This window comes from Hakea prostrata, chromosome 4, assembly GCF_041222555.1.
Source record: "Hakea prostrata isolate BN-2017 chromosome 4, UWA_Hpros_2, whole genome shotgun sequence".
NCBI classification, from domain to species: domain Eukaryota; kingdom Viridiplantae; phylum Streptophyta; class Magnoliopsida; order Proteales; family Proteaceae; genus Hakea; species Hakea prostrata.
This window is the reverse complement of record NC_142603.1, coordinates 11,231,420-11,251,492: the sequence shown is the minus strand read 5'-3', so window position 1 is coordinate 11,251,492 and position 20,073 is coordinate 11,231,420. Positions and strand designations below refer to the sequence as shown.

At 35.9% G+C, this 20,073-nt stretch overlaps 1 protein-coding gene and 1 pseudogene across 1 annotated transcript; both read left to right on the top strand.

Moving 5' to 3' along the window:
- Positions 1–1,387: 1,387 nt before the first annotated feature.
- LOC149017858 (Protein kinase superfamily protein) lies at positions 1,388–4,823 on the top strand. Its single transcript, XM_089152185.1, is given in 5 exon segments — positions 1,388–1,971; positions 1,973–2,107; positions 2,109–2,625; positions 2,910–2,987; positions 3,314–4,823. Coding segments are annotated over 5 exon segments (2,094 nt in total). The 5' UTR covers positions 1,388–1,893; the 3' UTR covers positions 4,600–4,823.
- A 12,701-nt stretch (positions 4,824–17,524) lies between these two features.
- On the top strand, positions 17,525–19,341 carry LOC149017857 (allene oxide synthase CYP74A2 pseudogene; annotated as a pseudogene).
- The last annotated feature ends 732 nt before the right edge of the window (positions 19,342–20,073 follow it).

Here is a 20,073-nt window from a genome sequence, read left to right as displayed (position 1 = left end):
GACTTTGACTCACTCCAAACTACTTAATATTATGTACTAATATAAGGGTTCTTTACTCATCTCATTGCTCGAATCTTAATAGAGAATGCGTATTCAATATATGTTAAAAGAGTTCTTATATATTTTATACAACTATAAGCATACAACTTGAAAATAGTTGCTTTAAAAGTTAACATACATTGGCAAGAATGATTTAAAAATAGTTGAAAGTTGGAGGTTGGTCAAGTCAATTATTAAACGTGTCCAACCCCAAGCTCAAAGCCTAAGTAATAGGTTAATAATAGGAGCATTTGTGATGAATGGTAGTCTAGGCTTAAATTTTAATTAGTAAAACACGTATACAAACTTCTAGGTAGCGTAGTCATTGGAAGTGTCACAATCACGTTCAACGGAGACTTATAAATATTCTTGTACGAAGAAGTAATATAATTCAGATTGAAGAGATTAAAAAGCCTAGAGGCAAATTTAAGATAACATTAAAAGAAGTGGTGAAAAAAGATATGCAAAATTTAGGTCTTGTATCTAGCATAACCTAAAACAAAACTGATTGGAATGTAAGAATATATATAGCTGACCCAATTTAATTAGGACAATGCTTATTGTTATTGTTGTTGTATAAAAATTTGTATTACAAGATCTCATTAGCCTTTATGTTCATCAAGAAGTTAATAATTTTATAAATACTTATTCACCACTCCTCGCACTCTTCATTAGCTGCCACCGCCGCCTTCTTCCGCCCCGAGATCCAAGCACGGACCGAGGCACCCCCCGGGCGGGCTTGGAAGCAAGCCGCGAAGCTCGGTGACCCGCCCCCCCCCCCACCTATCCTATCGGCTGAGCAAGCCCCTGCCGCCATCTCCCGACCCCCCGACGTAGGGAAACGGGTGCGCGGATGCGCACTCCTGCAAAGTGTCAAAATTTTCTATTTTAATGGCAGAGGATAATACTATCTTGACATCGTGAACATTGACAAGTCGATCTCTATATAACCGAAATGATGTAAGACATCATGTAATAATATCCTCTATTCTCTATGCTTCGCCCAAAAAGAAAAATAAATATAAATCGACCTCTGAAAAAAAAATTATATAAAAATACTTAACTCTAAGGTATACTTGCACAGTTGCACCTATACATACATACAAGCATACAACAGATATACACTATATCTGACCGTTTACCACGAGATTAGAACTATTTAATCAAAGGTCAACATTTGTACACACTATAATTTAATAGAAAAAGAAAAATTTTATTAAAAAAAAAAAGTCAAATCAAAATTTTGGTCTTTATAGTGCGGCGATTATTTGCCTATCTTGACTTCCGTTTTCAAAGCTCATTTATTAGGATTATTCTACCAAAAAATTTTTTTTATTAGGATTATCACTTGAAAAACAGTGGAAGACAGAGTATTCTCAGCTCTGTAAACATTTTCATGTATTAAATCTTTTAGGCTTTTTGGGTTTTCATACTTTTCATACTTTTCTGCATTTCCTTTTCATACACCTTTCGGGCAAGAACAAAGTACAGGAGGAGAAGAAAACACAAGTCAAATGATGGGATTTTTACTGTTCTTTTGAAATCGTTGGGAATTGTTGAATACTTGCAAAGAGTGGTAAGGGGTAAGATTGCAACTGGTAGATTTCAGCAAAGCTCAACTTCTGCTCAACTGGGTCAGAGCATTGATTAAGTGTTTGATGTTTATCTGAATACATGAGCCATGGAAGGTATTTCATACAGGTTGGTAGAAGAAATTTAATTTGGAGCTTGGTATTCAACCATATTGGCTGAGAAATCAATTACAGTGACTTGTGAGCTCATATGTGTTGATTTCTCTTCTGTCCAGTTTCATCTTGAAGAAGAACAAGAAAGAATGATTATGGGCTATTAAAGATGAGACTAAATCATCGAAACATTGTTCTTCTCTTATTGATTTCCGTTGTTGCCATAAGAGCCGTTCATGCTTTCCAACTCTTCTTGCAACCGATCCTGCGGAAGTGGCCGGAAAAATCTACTTTCCTACCCATTTGGATTCTCAAACGGTTGTGAAATTCGTCTAAATTGCAGCGAAGAAGGTGAAATTCGTATCGGGGATTTTCGAGTTCAGAAGTGTAAACCCAGAAAGCATTGAGGTTAGCATACCAACTGAATGCAACCGTTCGATCGAACACCTGAGACAGCTTTTTGGTAGGAACTACGCATTGACATGGAAAAATGGGTTATTGTTGCATCAGTGTCACCCTCACATCTCCAGCTGTGGAGTTTCGTCGACGCTGGTGGAGTCTCATTTTGGTTGGAATACGTGCCAACCCAAGAACGAAAATTTGAGCTGCCTTGCTAATCAAGACAGTAAGGATGATTTCATGAGTTTCGATTTCGTGAATCAGAGCAACTGTAAATCCTTGTTCTCTACAGTATCCGTTGAATCGAATATGAGCTCCTCTGTGTCGCTGGAATTTCTGAAAGTGGAGCTTGGGTGGTGGTTGGAAGGGCAATGCCAATGTTCCCAGAATGCCAATTGTACAGAGGTTACATCATCTTTCAACGGAAAACCAGGATTCCGGTGCCGCTGCTACGAGGGATTCCAGGGAGATGGGTTCAAGGCCGGATTTGGTTGCCGGAAAGGTAATTTTCCGATTGCCAGAATTTGATTTTTTTCCATTTGCAAAAACAGACCTAGTTGGTCTCTCGAAATATTACTGTTATGTTCATGGTGGAGATCTATGTGAACTAGATTAGGCCAAACCAGTTTTAGTTAGTTACTGGATTTCCATAAGCTCTAGTGCTTTTGGTGGGATTTAGCAACAACTAGAGCAAGCTCGATTATTACCTTTGTGTTTTGAAGCTTTTCATGGTTAAGGTTACCACTTTTATCTTCTAACCATCTTTGGTTCTGAACTTCAAAACAGTTGCTCCCAGTTGCAACCCTTCAAAGTACATGTCTGGCCATTGCGGTGGAACCACAAGAGTTGCAGTTCTGATTGGAGGTATTTTTATTCTTCTCCACTTAGTTTGAGCAAAAAGATCAATGGTTTGGGCCAAACTGTTTATACACAAGATGGTTTTTTGAATTTCAAGTTTTCCAAGTATGGTGCTCTCTATTTTGATTCTTCTGACCCACTTGGTCCTAACTATCAAGTATATGTAGATGAGAACTCATATACTTCATATATATTTAGGAGTCTTGCTTCAGACTCTAGGCAATTCAACTACCTTGTTACTGATTCTTTTCAATTATTTTGCTTTGAAATGTATTCTGAAAAGTTTTCCAATGTGTCTTGCATTCCAAAGTAAGAAGGACCTCTTTTTTCAGGCATTGTTGCTGGAGCTATTCTGATGGCTGTTCTAGCATATATCTGCTGCTTTATCCGTCGTCGGTCCACTCTGTTGAGAACCCAAAAGAGCACCAGACGCTTACTTTCAGAAGCTGCATGCAATTGCACTGTCCCTTTCTATCCATATAAAGATATCGAGAAAGCCACAAATTGTTTCTCAGAAGAGAAAAGGCTGGGAACTGGTGCCTATGGAACAGTGTATGCAGGTAAACTCCACAATGAAGAGTCTGTTGCCATAAAAAAGATCAAAAACCGAGACAGTGACAGCATTGAGCAGGTCATGAATGAGATCAAGCTTCTTTCATCTGTTAGCCACCCAAATCTTGTCCGCCTCTTAGGTTTCTGCATTGAGAGAGGTGAACAGATTCTTGTATATGAATACATGCCAAATGGTACTCTGTCTCAGCATCTACAGAGGGAGAGAGGCAAAGGTCTTCCTTGGACAATTCGCCTAACCATTGCCACTGAAACTGCTCAAGCCATTGCCCATCTCCACTCTGCAAATGACCCACCAATATACCATAGGGACATCAAATCCAGCAACATCCTTTTAGACTATAATTTCAACTCGAAAGTAGCTGACTTTGGTCTTTCCAGACTTGGTATGACAGAAACATCCCACATCTCTACAGCTCCTCAAGGGACGCCAGGATATCTTGATCCTCAATACCATCAGAACTTCCACCTTTCTGATAAGAGTGATGTTTACAGCTTCGGAGTTGTTCTTGTGGAGATTATAACTGCATTAAAAGTAGTGGACTTCTCCAGGCATCAAACTGAAGTGAATTTGGCTGCACTTGCCATTGATAAGATCGGAAAGAATTGTCTCGATGAGATAATAGACCCATTCCTTAAGCCACATGGGGATACATGGGCTCTTTCTTCTGTACACAAAGTGGCAGAGTTGGCATTCAGATGTCTAGCATTTCATAGGGATATGAGGCCTTCTATGATGGAAGTTGCAGCTGAGTTAGAGAGCATCAGGCTCAGTGGATGGGCTCCTCCCAAGGAAGGTATCTCCATTAATTCATCATCTGAATCCACTTGCTCATCACCTTGTAATAAAAGTGACAAATCTCTAGAGGTAAATTCTAAAATGGTCCATTCAGGGAATAGAAAGTTGCAAGTGCCACAGAGGGATGAACACATATTACAGATGGAGGTGAAGGATAACTCACCCGTGTCTGTACAGGATCCTTGGGTCAGTGAAGAGAGCTCCCCTTCAACAACAAGCTTGTTGGGTCATGTTAATTCAGTAAGATGAATGTCCCTTTATGTGCTTACGTCCTTTATTTTTTGTCTGATCAAATATGTAGGCTTTGCAACATAAAGAATGAAACATTGTAGATGCCATTATCAAACATCTGAAGTATAAAGAAGAAAAAAATTCGAAAAGTTCAAATATTGCTGAAAGCTCTCTCTACTCTGAAAGTAGTGGTTTTCATTACAATAGAATATTTACCCTCAATTGTTAACTTGAGTTCCTGCATAACAGTACCTCAAAAATGAAGATCCAAAAGCTCCCAAAAGATCATGGCTCGTATCCTCTTCATTCGCTCTAATCTGATTATGGGCTAGCAGCAACTAGCAACCAACCAGCACTCTTCAATGCTGACTTAGGTGTTCACAAGGAATTGGAGGATATCCTTGACAAGCTCTTTGAGTTGACCTGAGAATGCCCTCAATGGTCTTACCCTTACTCAAAAGCAAGGTGACAGCCAGATGTAGTCTTCACATACAGGTATTTCTGTTTTCTGTAACTCGAATTCTTGTACCCGGCTTTGAAGATCGATCTGCACCGACATGCTTTAGTGGATGACACAATGACCCATCTTTTGATGTATGTGATGGAAGCAATACAGTATGACCAGACGCGATGGGTCGACCATCTACCCAATTAAAACTCTTTAATATGTATTTTATGTTTTCTTATAGAATCATTATGAGACTAGGGGATTTAAAAAACTACTCTTTATGTATATTTTTTTAATAAAAAATATTGTTTTATATTATTTTATTGGAAATAGTTGATTAATGTGACTTATAAAAAGATTTCAACCGTTTGATGTACTGTTATTTGGGACACATGTCACAAATCTACAAGAGAAACGGAAGGTCCCAAGCCTGGCTATGTCCTATTCTTTGTAAAGAGAATAATTTCATGGAATATATAAGAAAGCCTTCATTATTTTATTTTCTTTTCATGAAGAAAGCTTATAAAGAAAAGAAAGTACATAAATTGAAGGCAGGAAAGCAAACAAAGTTGTTTGGATCATGGAGAAGTTGTTGCTGAGGAATTGGAACTGGAACGATGGCAGTCCTTCCAGCACTCCTTCTCAATGTAATAGCAGAGACGAGACCAAACACAACACCAACAATCTCTTTTTGCACTGTCACAGAATGATTTCTGGCATCTTAAATTCAATTTCACGTCAGCCTCCTTCAAGCTCGAAACCTCATCTCTGCTTGGATACTCTCTGCCTGCCAATAACAATGAAGGAATATGGTTATGGAAACATATGGTAAACACAACGATCAATTCACTTATTGCATATGATTAGATAACAAGATTTTAAACTAACAAAAACTTCACTTACAATCGGAAAGAACAATGATGGAGATGAAGACAACGAAGACGAAAATCAGGAGCTTCGGGTTGAGCTTTGCCATGGGTATGGTGAGATTTTGAGAAAAGAGCAGAAATGTGAAAGTGGTTTCTCTCTCTAACAAAGGATGTCAAGAGCTCTTTATATAGAGGTCAAGGATAGTAGGCATGTAAAAATCTACATTTAGAATATTTATTTTCTTTTTAGGAGTCCGGATCTTCTACCCACAAAAAAAGGAAGTTTTTAGGAATTCGGATCCTCAACTCACAGGGAGAGGAAGATTTATAACTCATATAATTGGATTATTAATGTGAATCCAATCTCAAAGCAAGTTGTTCACTTTTTAGTAAATTAGCTAAAATTGAACTTGAGACTAATCATGGCAGATTTACTTGGCTGATATAAACTAACACTTCTTAGTGAAGAGGTCATTTGTTCGATTATGTTTGATGTTTTATTATGTAATACCTCCATCCTCAATATATAAAAATCCCCAATTCCCAAACTTTAAAAAAAAATCTTAATACCATTAATCACAATAAACACCTACCACAGCCAAGTGTGTGACCCTGGTCGAACTCCGGATTAGTCAGGGCAAAGCCTTGGAACAGGGGTGGGAAAAAAAAAAAAAAAAAAAAAATGTGAAGAATCCAATGGGTTGAAAAATTTCTTCCATATGGATAAAGCATCCAAACTCAATTTTCATTTATTGTTTCAAGAAGGAAAAAAAAATGAGATCTTTAACTGTCAAAGAGTTTCTTATTTACTAATGAATGACCAGCACCTTTTAATGAAGATCCATACCTTCTCTTGCTATATATTCAAGATTTAAAACATGATAATGTAGGACTATATATTATAATGCACCACCCCTAGTTTTTTTGCAAAGCTTACAAAAAAGTCCACAATACTTAAAGATCATTTTTGGCTATTTATTAACAATTGAAGGGAGATTACCATGTTGCCCTCAATTGCTATTCTACCCTCAACTCTATGGTTTCTTTAAACTCTTATTTTCAACAGATTGGTGAATAGATACTCCCTTCACCCATCTTCTTCAATTTCCAAACAATAATCTGATCCCCTACTTTCAGCCTCCATTTCAAGATAAACCTCTAGCATCCAAAACTCCAAATCGATTCCAAACTGAACCGAGAGAACTGGTTAAGGTATTAGACAATTTCGATCAATCTAGGATCGCTCTTGTCCAATTTTGATCGTCCGATTCAATTCAATTCTGATTTGCAAATCCCAGAATAGAACAAAGAAAATGGAAGCTAGCCATGTCTGGGAATTGGGAGAATTAACATGATCTCAGGTATTGAGAATGATTTTCTTCTAGTTGGAATAAGATTTTTTCTTGTTACTCACCACAACTTCAACTTCCGGAGTTAAAAGCTGGGTTTCTTGCTGGGGTTATGTCACAAATTCCTCAGTTCTTTATAAAGGAAATATATTCTGCATGGGATATTTAAGAAAGCCTCCATTATTTTTCACTTAAACAGAAAAGCAAATACATCTGCTGGCTTCACATGCACCAAGCAAATGCACTCATAAATTGAAGGCAGGAAAGGAAACAGAAAAAGCTCTTCTTTAGATCATGGAGAGGTAGTTGCTGATGAATTGAATTGGAATTGGAAGGAGGGCAGGCCTGGAGGCAATCATCAACAGAGCCATAGCAGTAACCGCTGCTCTTGCAACACCAACAGTATTTATACTCAATGCCACAGAAGGATTTGGGGCATTGTGTTTTCACCTTAGCCTCCTTCAAGCTTGAAACCTGATCATCTCTTCTTGGATTCTCTCTGCCTGCAGGTTACAATGAAGGAATGGAACACTTAGACAGAGAAAGGTGAATTTTAAAACATGCCCTTGTGCATAAGGTTTCTATGCATCTTTCAGGAAAACATGAAAAGTTTTGAAAACAGAGCAATCATTTGGCATGACAGTTGCTCAGATAATAAGATTTTAAACTAACAAATAATTCACTTACAATTGCAAAGAACAAAAAAGAAGGTGACGACAATGAAGATGAAAATAAAAAGCTTTGTGTTGAGCTTTGCCATGGGTATGATGAGATTTTCCGAAAAGAGTAGAAATATAGAAGTGATTTCTATGGATAACAAGAGGACTGTACAGCAAGATCTCCCTCCCTCTTTATATAGAGGTCAAAGGAAGAATTTAAAAATCTCTTAGAATCTCTAGTTTTTCTTTTTTTTTTTTGGTAGAAAGGATCTTAATTTATATGTAAAAATGAGATATATGAGAACTTTATTTATTTATTTCAAATCTTGGAAGATCTTTCAATTTATTATTATTATTATTATTATTTTAAAATTTATTACACAATGAATGAAATTTGCTTTACATAAAATCCATGGACGACAATCAATTGAAGACTCAACCAAAATGGTCGACCTTACAAAGAAATTCACATCATCTCTCAAATTGGATAAGGTGGGAGCTCCTTGACTATATGGTTTTTTCTATGCATTCCTAATTTTGCAGTATATTAAAGTACACCCCATCATGGAACTTTAAATTGCCGAAATTCGGCAAAATATGATTTCGGTCCTTACCGAACTGAAACTAATGGCTGAAACGAGATTGGCGGCGATATCTCGCCATTTCTCGCAATATATTGGAAAATATATATCAAAATTTTCATTTTTTGTTTTGCAATTTTTATGCTATTTCTTGCACTTTTTAGGGCGATTTCTCTCGCGATTCTATCCCAATCTTACCAATTCTATCACAAAGATTCAAGACCCAAAAGTTAATATACTAAATGTAATTAGGAGGAGAATCTACATAGAGTAATTTATAGATAGAAAGACATTTTATAGCAAAATCTTCAAGATTAATGAGCAATCTTACCAACTATATTCTAGTGATTTAGTCCTCAAAAGTCAACATGCTAAATGTGATTAGGGAAGAGTATATACATGAAATAATTTATGGAAACAATTTAAATTATGAAGGGATTTTGTAATAGAATCGTCGGTTAATCATTCCAATTATGTCCGAATGATTTAGGCTTTAGAAGGTAACATATTAAATGTGGCTAAGCAGGAAATTTAAATAGAAATATTTATAGGAAATAATTTAAATTTATCACATATTTGCATCAAATTAGGATATGCATCGAATTTACCAAAATCCTTGACTAAAATACCCCCAAAACAGGGGCAAAAATTTTCAAATGGGGGCGAAATATCGCCGAAATCTCGGCGATATTTTGCCAGTTTGTAGCCCCGTTCACCAGGTAGCAAACCGGGTGAAACCCAAACTCACTCCCAGGTGGTTTGGTAAACCTCATGTCCTAGGTTCAAATCTCCTCATCCCTCTTTTTATTTACTAAAAAAAAAAAAAGTACACCTCACATATTTTGCAAACGTTACAGAAAAATCCATGACACTTTAACAGCGTCCCTTGACTATTAACCTTGAAGGGAGATAACCATTTCATCCTAAATAAATAGATTAAAATTATAAAATGAAATTCCTCTTCTACCCTCAGGCCTCAACCTTTTTTTTCGTTAAATTCTTATTTGGGTTATATTCAGTTGGACCCCGAAGCTTTGGTCCAAGTTAGATTCAATTAAAAAAATAATAAAATAGATAAATCTTTCATTTGTGGGATGCTAAAATATGATCAAGTAAGGATAAACCATCAAATAATCTTGCCGTTAATTGTAATGACAAATGATTTGAGTTTTATTATCATGTATCTACTCTTGATTTGTAGAATGATACAAATACCCCTAATTAGGGGTGTAAATGGATAACTAAAATCCGCTTTCGTATTTGTTTAGGAGTATCCACATCCGTCCGATTACTAATAGGATGTGGATATGGTATACCTATTTCTTACCGATTATTGTCTGTCCGATAAAATTATCCAATTAAGTTATTTACTTGAATTTATTTTCTCATTTTTATAAATTTTTTACTTGAGATATATGACTATTTTTTTTTATATTTTTCACTAAAATAACTACCAAAGTTGTTAAATTCTTAAATTTCAAGTCTAGCCCTCACAAATAAAGTGCTAAAGATGTCAATAGGTAGTCGAAAGCTTGTGTTCGATTTGTATTCATGTCAATTTAGAAGAATCTACTTGAGAAAATAACTATCCGACTGAATCCGTCCTAACCGATAGAATATTATTTGAATTCATCCGAATATTATAAGATGTGGATATGGTATTACCACAATCCGATCCGTTTATACCCCTACCCCTAATTGTCTCATTCTTCAAAACTAGCATAGCCTACCCTTATTAGAAATGGCACCTCTTTTCCCTTAACATAATTAGCCAAACTATTATTACCGGAAAAATAAATTAGCTTAGTTAATTTGCCAACGCAAAGAGATCCACACTTCTTAGTGAAGAGGTTGCGGGTTCGATTCTCACCTAGGCGTCTCCCCTGAGAATGTAGTCAAGGTGCACGCAAGCTGACCTGGGTGAACCTCACTAGTTATATGCCATCAGCAAAAGTTGAACTCACGGCCTCTTCAATATATGGGTTGGTCTTATCTTATCAATCGAGCAACCCTGCGTTAGCATGTCTATTATTGGCTCGCTTAGTTTCTTTTCGACCATTAAAAGCGCGGGGGAGAGACATTGATTTGCCAATATTCTTAGTGGGCTTCTTTAACCCCAACTGAAAACCCTTGATATGGGTTACTTATGGAGGGTGAAAGATTCGGCAAGGAGTTCTTGGTTCCATCTTCTATTTGGGTCATCTATAATGTTTGCGACCCAAGTGAGTGTGCAATTATAGGATTAGGATGTAATTGAAGCATAAAATTTGGTAAAGTGGCAGCCCATTTATCCTCTCAAATCCTTATTTACATGCTATTGTATATCATTTTGTCTATGCATGAAATACCAACACTTCCCCGGTTTTCCCTTTGCCCTCAAGTGTTTTAGATTTTCTTAGATGAACTTCTCTAGCTATTTTTCCATGTGTGAAATATCAACACTAGCTTAACCCCTTTTCCATATGGTTTCATTATCTAGCCCCTTCCCGTGTTAAATCCAGCCTCCGTCACTGACGATGAGTTGACCCATTTACCTGATTAAAATTTTATAAATATTTACCTTATGTTCTCTTATAAAGTCATCATGAAATTTGAAGATTTTTTCCTTAAAGTTATAGGTAAGAGTCTTGCTAAATTGTTTTAGTGATTGGTTGAGAGATCTCTATTGTAATATTCTTCTCATACAGTAAAAGATCTTCACTTCTGGACATAGCACATCATGTTAGTGTATGAACCTGAATTTCTGTGTCACTTTGATATGTTTCCGTTTCAATTTGTAATGTCTTGGTATTCGCTTTTATAGTTTTCATTTGGAGGTATTGAGTGTAATTTTCTTCGATAGCCACAACTTCGAGTGTTAAAGTTGGATTTCTAGCTTGGGCATATACCTGTCCAACTATAACCAAGTTAAGTGAAGGAAACAAATTCACTGTTCTTTGTGAAGGAAATTCAGGAAAGAAAGCCTTCATTATTTATAAACCAAAGCAAATACAGAATCTGCTGGCTTCACAGGCCCCAGCTAGGCTAACGCACTCATGCATTGAAGGCAGGAAAGGAAACAAAGTTGTTTGGATGATCATGAAGAAGTTGTTGCTGAGGGATTGAAACTAGAATGATCAACAATGCAGTTGTCCCTGCAATCATCTATAGAGTCATAGCAGACACCATCAATTTTACAACACCAACAATCTTCATGCTTAATGCGACAGAATGAAAAGATGCATTGCGGTGCCCCATTCAAGCTTGATTCCTCATCTTCGCTTGGTTTCTCTTTGCCTGCCATTAATAATGAGGGAATGGAAGAACACTTAGACTGAGAAAGAAGAATTTTATAACATGTCTGTCCCTCCCATATATCATGGAGTAAAATTTTACACAATAACAAGAACTTACAATCACTACATGTCAGATAACAAGATTTTAAACTAAGAAAAGTTTCACTTACAATCGCAAAGAACAAGGATAGACGTGATGACAATGAAGATGAAAATGAGAAGCTTTGTACTGAGCTTTGCCATGGGTATGATGAGATTTTGAGAAAAGGGCAGAACATGAATGGGGTTTCTCTGGATAAAGAGAGCACATGAAGATCTCTTTATATTGAAGTCAAAGCCATCAAGAATGTAAAAATCCACTCTTAGAATCTAACTTTTTCTTCTATTAATGGTAGAAAAGATCTTTAGGAGTCCGAATCCTCTACTACGTGGAGAAAATTTTTCAACTCCCATGATGAAATTATTGATCGCACATGTTCTGTTGTATTATTTTTAATATAATTAGAATCTAATTTTTTCTTCTATTAATGGTAGAAAAGATCTTTAGGAGTTCGAATCCTCAACTGACGTGGAAAAATTTTTTCAACCCCCATGATAAAATTATTGATCGCACATGTTCTGTTGTATTATTTTTAATATAATAAAATAATAAATGTCTCATTTTATTGGATTTATAAGTGCGAAAAATTTTCCTTTATTTATTTTAGGAAAATGTTTTTTATATAGTCCCACATTGAAAACCGAGACGTTGGAATCCAAGTTAATTAATAGGTACTGCCTATTAACTTTTATTTATAATAATAAGACACGTCAATGCATTCATGTGGGCAGTTTAGGCATATGCACTTAGCACTTAGTGAGATCAGATCTGAACCGTGTATTTGATCAACTGTAGATTTAGGACAATAGAAGTAGATCTATAAATATTTATTTGATGGTTTAATCTGGATCGTTAGATCATGCGGCCGAAATCCGACAACTCAAATTTGAACATAGGCATTGGTACCCCTACAAAGATGTGCACCTCAAAGCTAAAATAAAGTTCAGCTTCTTTGTATCATGGGAGACCTCAAAACTATTAATACCCACTAGCTTAGATAGAAGAAGAATCGAAAATGAAGTTGGGCTTCTTTGTATCCTGGGAGACCTCAAAGCTATTAATACCCTCTAGCTTAGATAGAAGAAGAATAAAAAATAAAGTTGGGTTCCTTTGTATCCGTAACCTCTAGCTTAGATAGATTAATACCCTCTAGCTTAGATAGAAGAAGAATAAAAAATAAAGTTGGGTTCCTTTGTATCCGTAACCTCTAGCTTAGATAGAAGAAGAATAAAAAATAAACTTGGCTTCTTTGTATCCTGGGAGACCTCAAAGCTATTAATACCCTCTAGCTTAGATAGAAGAAGAATCAAAAATAAAGTTGGCTTCTTTGTATCCTGGGAGACGGTTTGCTGGTACCTCATAGCACCTTCCGTGAGGGGCGAATTACGTCTTAAGGACATCTGCTATGAGGGGAGAATTACGTCTAGCTTAGATAGAAGAAGAATCAAAAATAAAATTGGCTTCTTTGTATCCTGGGAGACGGTTTGCTGTACCTCATAGCACCTTCCGTGAGGGGCGAATTACGTCTTAAGGACAGCTGCTATGAGGGGAGAATTACGTCTAGCTTAGATAGAAGAAGAATCAAAAATAAAATTGGCTTCTTTGTATCCTGGAGACGGTTTGCTGTACCTCATAGCACCTTCCGTGAGGGGCGAATTACGTTTTAAGGACAGCTGCTATGAGGGGAGAATTACGTCTTAAGGACAGCGACATAGTAACGTGCTTAGAATTTATTCTCTGATCATCAGTTGTGTTTATCTCTCATCCTCCTCGAGTTTTATTTTCAAAAGTTTGATCCACAACTCCTCCCACAAACGGATGGGAAGTTGAAGGTTTAGGATTGGGTTTAATGTTTTGGTTTGGTCTCGAGTCAACATGAACCATTATTAATTAAATTGATTTAAAATTTAATTTAAGATTTTAAGGATCTTAACAATTGAAAAAAAATAAAAGGACAAGTGACATTCATGGATTGAATGCCGCTTGATGGACGCTCAACTCAAGGCTATGGGGGATGTGAATCCACATTACATTGGGAGGTGTTGCAAATCGAAGGTTTGCATTAAAAAACGTTATCTTTGGGGATCACTGGGTGGGGGGTTCATAACTTCATATCATGTCCATTTCCTTATTAGATTTGGACCCTCAATTTTCTTGTAGATGTGTTACATGTATCCCGACATCACATCAAATGGTTGAATCCATTTATTAGTCACATAAATTGGGGGGGTCTCATATCATGTACATTTCCTTGTAAATGTATTACATATGTCCCAACATCACATCAAATGGTTGAACTCATTTATGAGTTCAATCAATCACTTATTTTATGTAATTTATAAATGATTTTCAATTATTTGATGTGATGTTGAGAGACATGACATGCATCTATAAGGAAATAGACCAAATAAATCTCCCGGGGTGGGGGAGACTAGTATGCAACCAAATCAAACACGTCACAAAGACTGATAGAGTGGAATCCAACGTGTCACGTTTTAATCCTTAAGTACGTAACCCTTATAAAAAAATTTACTCAAACTTTGATAGCCATTTCTATCACGTCATGCAATTGTTGTCCAGACCAACTTACCTTAAATTCTATAAAGAGGCAACATTAAACACGAAATGTATGCTTTTGTTATTTTAATTTTGCAAAAGCAAAGGTGATGTTGTATGAACATCGTTGAATATTAATGCAAGTGTACAACTGGTTTGAAAATGTTATTATTATTTTATTTTATTTTCATGCACTTGTATCTTATGCATACTGCTTTTACTATTAATTTAATTGGATGAAAATAGAAGAAGTCTCCAAAATGATGTTAGCTAACAAAGACCATAGCCCTCATATGAAGTTTTCATCATTATGATAACCACTTCTATCAAGTCATACCTAATTTATGTTTTAATATAAGTCATTATTGCTTAACAGTGAAGCAAACTTTATAAAAAAGTCCGTTAATTATATAATCTGTTTTTTTAATGAAATTAGTAGCTTTATATTATGGGGTGCAGACTATTATATATATCGTAGTGTTGAACACGAAACCTCTTCACTAAAGGTTGTCGATCATTAAAACTAAACATCCATCCCTTCAATGGCTTGTAATTTAATTTAGTTTATAAATACTAACTCAAATAGGTATTTTAAGTTAGATAACCCAAGTCATAATACTTTGAACAAATACTTAAACCCTAACAAAATGTGATAACTCAAAAAAATACCTAACAAAATTTGAATCATTACCTTTTTCTTTTTGGGTACATTGAACCACTTAGCTTTAGCCTTACAACACTTTAGGGTGGCAGATTTTCAATTTCAAGATCATCTAATGTGAAAAGCAAACCTTTTAGTGTTCAGGTTCACGTTGATAATGTGTTAGTTTTTGAAAGTGATGGGAATCTTGTATTTCTTATCCATGGATTTTGCTTGATGAACCATTATTAATGGTTGAAATTGAAATCTTGACCAAGATCTCGATCTATTCGAACGGCCCACAGCACTTCACTTAATGGTTCAATGCATTTAGAAGCAAAATTGCTTATCTATTCATGGTACCATTCAAATTATTTCTGACACATACACATACACACAAAAATTGCTTGTCTATTTGTGAATCGTGGTACCATTCACGTTATGTCTTATAACAAAAGGAAAAAGAAGAAGAAGGTTACCATTGACATTGAATGTGGATCATTTCCCTTGACGTTTGTGCTCTCTTGACGTCTGTGCTCCTCGACGGTGTTATAACCACAGATTATATGGGGCCCAAAAGTAAACAAATAATAAAATATTTAAATAAAAAAATTAAAAAAAAAAAAACTCCATCACCCTAACCTTGTAGACTCCCTTGTAATCGTGGTCAACAGCCGTCAAGAGAGCATAGTCAAAGGAGATGATCCGGATCGACTTGTTACCATTCACATTATTAGTTTAGCACTCTACGTTACTTGAGTTTAGCAGCCTACGATATAGAAGTCTAAACTAAGGGCCATCAAAGAGTTTTGGAGGGAAAACAAAACCTGAAATTTTAGTGAACTTTTGTTTGAATAAAATAATTGAAGATTTTTTCCTTTTAAAAATAGAAAGAACCGTAATAAGAGAGAAAAACATATAAATATAAAATTAGTATATCAAAAAAAAAATTTTATTTTCATAGTTAAAATTTGAAATCTTGTCAACTTTTTCAATCTTTTTTTTTTAGGGTATAAGAATAGATCGAGTCAAGGACCTAAGAACGCTACAGTATAAAACTAGTTGAGGATAACTTTTCTATCCGTTATTAGGATTTCCTCCAAACTTGATAGGATATCTTGATTAAAACTCGAAAAACACGTAAAATTTTAAGTGAATTATAACATCCAATCAATAGCCTTATTGGCATCTCGCCTAACGTGAATGCCACCCCATCCTTCAAACATTTACCCAATCTCGATAATCAAACTATTTACTTTAATAAACTATCATTCTTCAATACCAAAAAAATAAACTACCATTATATGAATTTTGGTCGTATGAATTTAAAATTAAAATCAATGCAACCTTACATTGAATTAAATAATTAAACGTACTATTAATGATCTTTTATATTAGATATAGTAGTTTTTATCTTTTATTTTCATTTTTCTAATTAAACTACTTGTTTGAAAATGTTTTTATTATTTTACTATTATTGTATTTGATTTTCATGCACTTGCATCTTATGCACACTGCTTTTATTATTAACTTATTTGATAAATGTAGGAATCTCCAAAATAATGCAAGAAAAACCGGTCAGTTGAAAGAGCAAGCAAAGACCAACGCCTTATAGTGAGAATTTAAAATTTAAATTTCTTAGGTCGACAAAACCTTCTATTAAAAAAAATATCCCCGTGCTTCTATGTATGAGGTTTTCATCATTGTGCGAAGCACTTCTACCAAGTCATACCTAATTCATGTTTAAGATAATCCATTATTGAATTGGTTATGATTTAACAGTGTAGCAAGCTTTATACAAAAGTCCGTTTACTATAGAATTTAAATTATTTTTTTTATGAAATTAGTAGCTTTATATTAAGGAGTGCAAACTATTTTATATACCATAGTGTGGAACCGGGCCACTATCCTTTTTCTTTTTGGGTGCACTAAACCACTTGGCTTTAGCCTTACAAGTCACAACACTCATGTGAAAATTTTTTAATTTCAAGGTCATCATCAACTTGGAAAAGGAATCTTGGTGTTCACGTTGATAATGTGTTTTTTTTTTTAAAGTGATGTGAATCTTGTCTTTCTTATCCATAGATTTTACTTGATGAACCATTAGCAACGGTTGAAATTGAAATTTGGACCAAGATCTTGATCCGTCTGACGGTCCATAGCACTTCGCTTGACGGTTCACTGCATTTAAAAACAAAATCATATATATATATATATATATATATAAAAGATATATATTCGTGAACTGTGGTACATCTATTATTTTAAAAAGAAAAAAAAAGAATGGTACATCGAGGATCATCCTTCACGGCTCTTCGATGATGGTACACCAACAAATTATGTAGGGCCTACATATAAATAAATAATAAAATATTTTAAAAAATAAACCACATTATCCTAACCCTTTAGGTGGTCAAGAGCAGGAGACGATGCGGACTCGTTACCATTCACATTATTAGATTAGCATCTAAGCATCCTACGGTTGCCGCCCATGTGATTTTAGTGAGTTATTAATTCTCTACATAAGTAGAGAGATGATCCATACAAGTATACAACCACTAATTAATCCTTCAACTCTAGATCCATTTCATTTCATTCATCAACAATCTCTGCAAACCTTGGGGCAAAAAAAATAAAGAAAAAAATGTCTACAACAACCAAAGAATTTGCAGCAGCGTCGGAACTCCACCGGATTCGAGAAATTCCTGGCAGTTATGGTCTTCCTTTCATCGGACCCATAAGTGATCGAATCGCTTATTTTTACACTCAAGGCCAAGACGAGTTCTTCAGTTCTCGAATGCACAAGTACCAATCTACAGTCTTCAGAGCTAACATGCCACCTGGTCCTTTCATCTCTTCAAACCCTAACGTCATCGTTCTTCTTGACAGCAAAAGCTTTCCTGTTCTCTTCGACCTTTCCAAGGTCGAGAAGAAAAACGTCCTCGACGGAACTTACATGCCTTCCACTTCCTACACCGGCGGTTATCGTGTTTGCTCTTTTCTCGACCCTTCAGAACCCCAACACGCCCTTCTGAAACGCTTCTTCTTCTCTATCCTCGCATCTCGTCATAAGAGATTCATTCCTGAGTTCCAATCAGTTCTGTCGGATGAACTCTTCACGCCTCTCGAAGAACAGATCTCCAAAAAAGCCAAAGCGGGCTTCAACTCTCTCAGTAATTCCGCGTGTTTCAGTTTCGTGTTTCGGTTGTTTTGCGATAAGAATCCATCCGTTACAAAGATCGGATCGGATGGACCGAATCTTGTTGGAATATGGCTGCTCTTCCAGCTTGTACCTCTGTTTACACTCGGGTTGACCAAAAAATTCCCGAATTTCATCGAAGAACTGCTATTACACACAATTCCTCTCCCTTCCTTCCTCGTGAAATCTGATTACAAGAAACTATACGATTCGTTCTACGAATCTGCAACTCAGATACTCGACGAAGCCGAAACGATGGGATTGAAAAGAGACGAAGCATGTCATAACCTGGTGTTTCTCGCCGGGTTCAATGCGTATGGAGGAATGAAGAGACTGTTTCCATCACTGATCAAATGGGTCGGCTTAGCAGGAGAGAAGCTGCACCGGCAGCTGGCTGACGAGATCAGAACCGTCGTCAAGTCGGAAGGCGGAGTGACTCTGACGGCGATAGAGAAGATGGCGTTGACCAAATCGGTGGTTTATGAAGCTTTAAGGATCGAGCCACCTGTGCCGTTCCAGTATGGGAAAGCGAAGCAAGATCTGGTGATAGAGAGCCATGATGGGGCCTTTCAGGTGAAGAAAGGAGAGATGATATTTGGGTATCAGCCATTTGCGACTAAGGATCCGAAGGTGTTTGAGGATCCAGAGGAGTTCGTGGGAAGTAGATTCGTCGGAGAAGGAGAGAAGCTTTTGAAGTATGTTTACTGGTCTAACGGTCGTGAAACGGAGAGTCCAGGTGAGGAAGACAAGCAATGTGCAGGGAAGGATCTGGTGATTTTGATATCGAGAGTCATGCTTGTTGAGTTCTTCTTACGTTACGAAACCTTCACTGTTGAGGTTGAGCAGGCGATGCTGGAGCCGTCGGTGACGTTGACGTCGTTGACGCCGGCGGCGGCGACGAGTAGCCGTTAAGGGTTATCGTGTAGTTGTTTGTTGTTTAATATTTCTGGTTGTTAATGGGTTACAGATCCCATTTCCACTAATTATAATCGTCGCGAACATGCAGGTACACGATTTGATCACGTCAAATTATTTTGTATTTTATTATATTATTGAATGAATATTCATGTCTTGATCTATAGAGGTCTTGTTGGGTTTAATCGTAGATGTCCCCAAAAAAAAAATGGGTTTAATCATCAAACAAAAAAAAATAATAATAATAAATGTACATGTTTTGACTAATTAATGCAAAAAAAATTTACTATTAAAAAATAAAAAAAGATAAAAATACATTAATATATAATTGAGAATTTTTCTCATTCTCTCTTCTCAATGTATCTCTTTGTTTTTCACTTTTGTTCTTAAAGAGTGTAGTATGGTAATTAACTCTTGAGTTCCGAAGGTTATCTTCTTAGTAAGTAGGACTGAAGAGAAAACATATTTTGTTGTGCACAAGTCTTTGCTATACGCACAGTAATGCACATATATACCAAATGATTAGCTGAAAAAAAAAATAAAGTAAATACAAGACTATTGAGGATTTTTAAAATGTAAAATTAAGCTTTTAATTTCAGCCAATTATTTGATACAAAAATGTATTGCTGTGCACAATAGAAGATTTTTTTTTTGGACTGAATGGCTATCCAACATTGACATGGCTATCCTCCATTCTGTGAATGTTGGAATTATGTAACTCGGACTCCAAGCACTTTCTGAATGAATTTCTTTGACCAAAAGGAAGTAAAAAACAAAACAAAAGATATTCCATAGTTGCATTTGTAAGAATGAAAGACGAAAATTAGTTTTTGGAAAAAAAAAAGAGACGAAAATCGTTTGATAAAACTGTTTTGTCTGTGAAGATTTTTGCAACACAAAT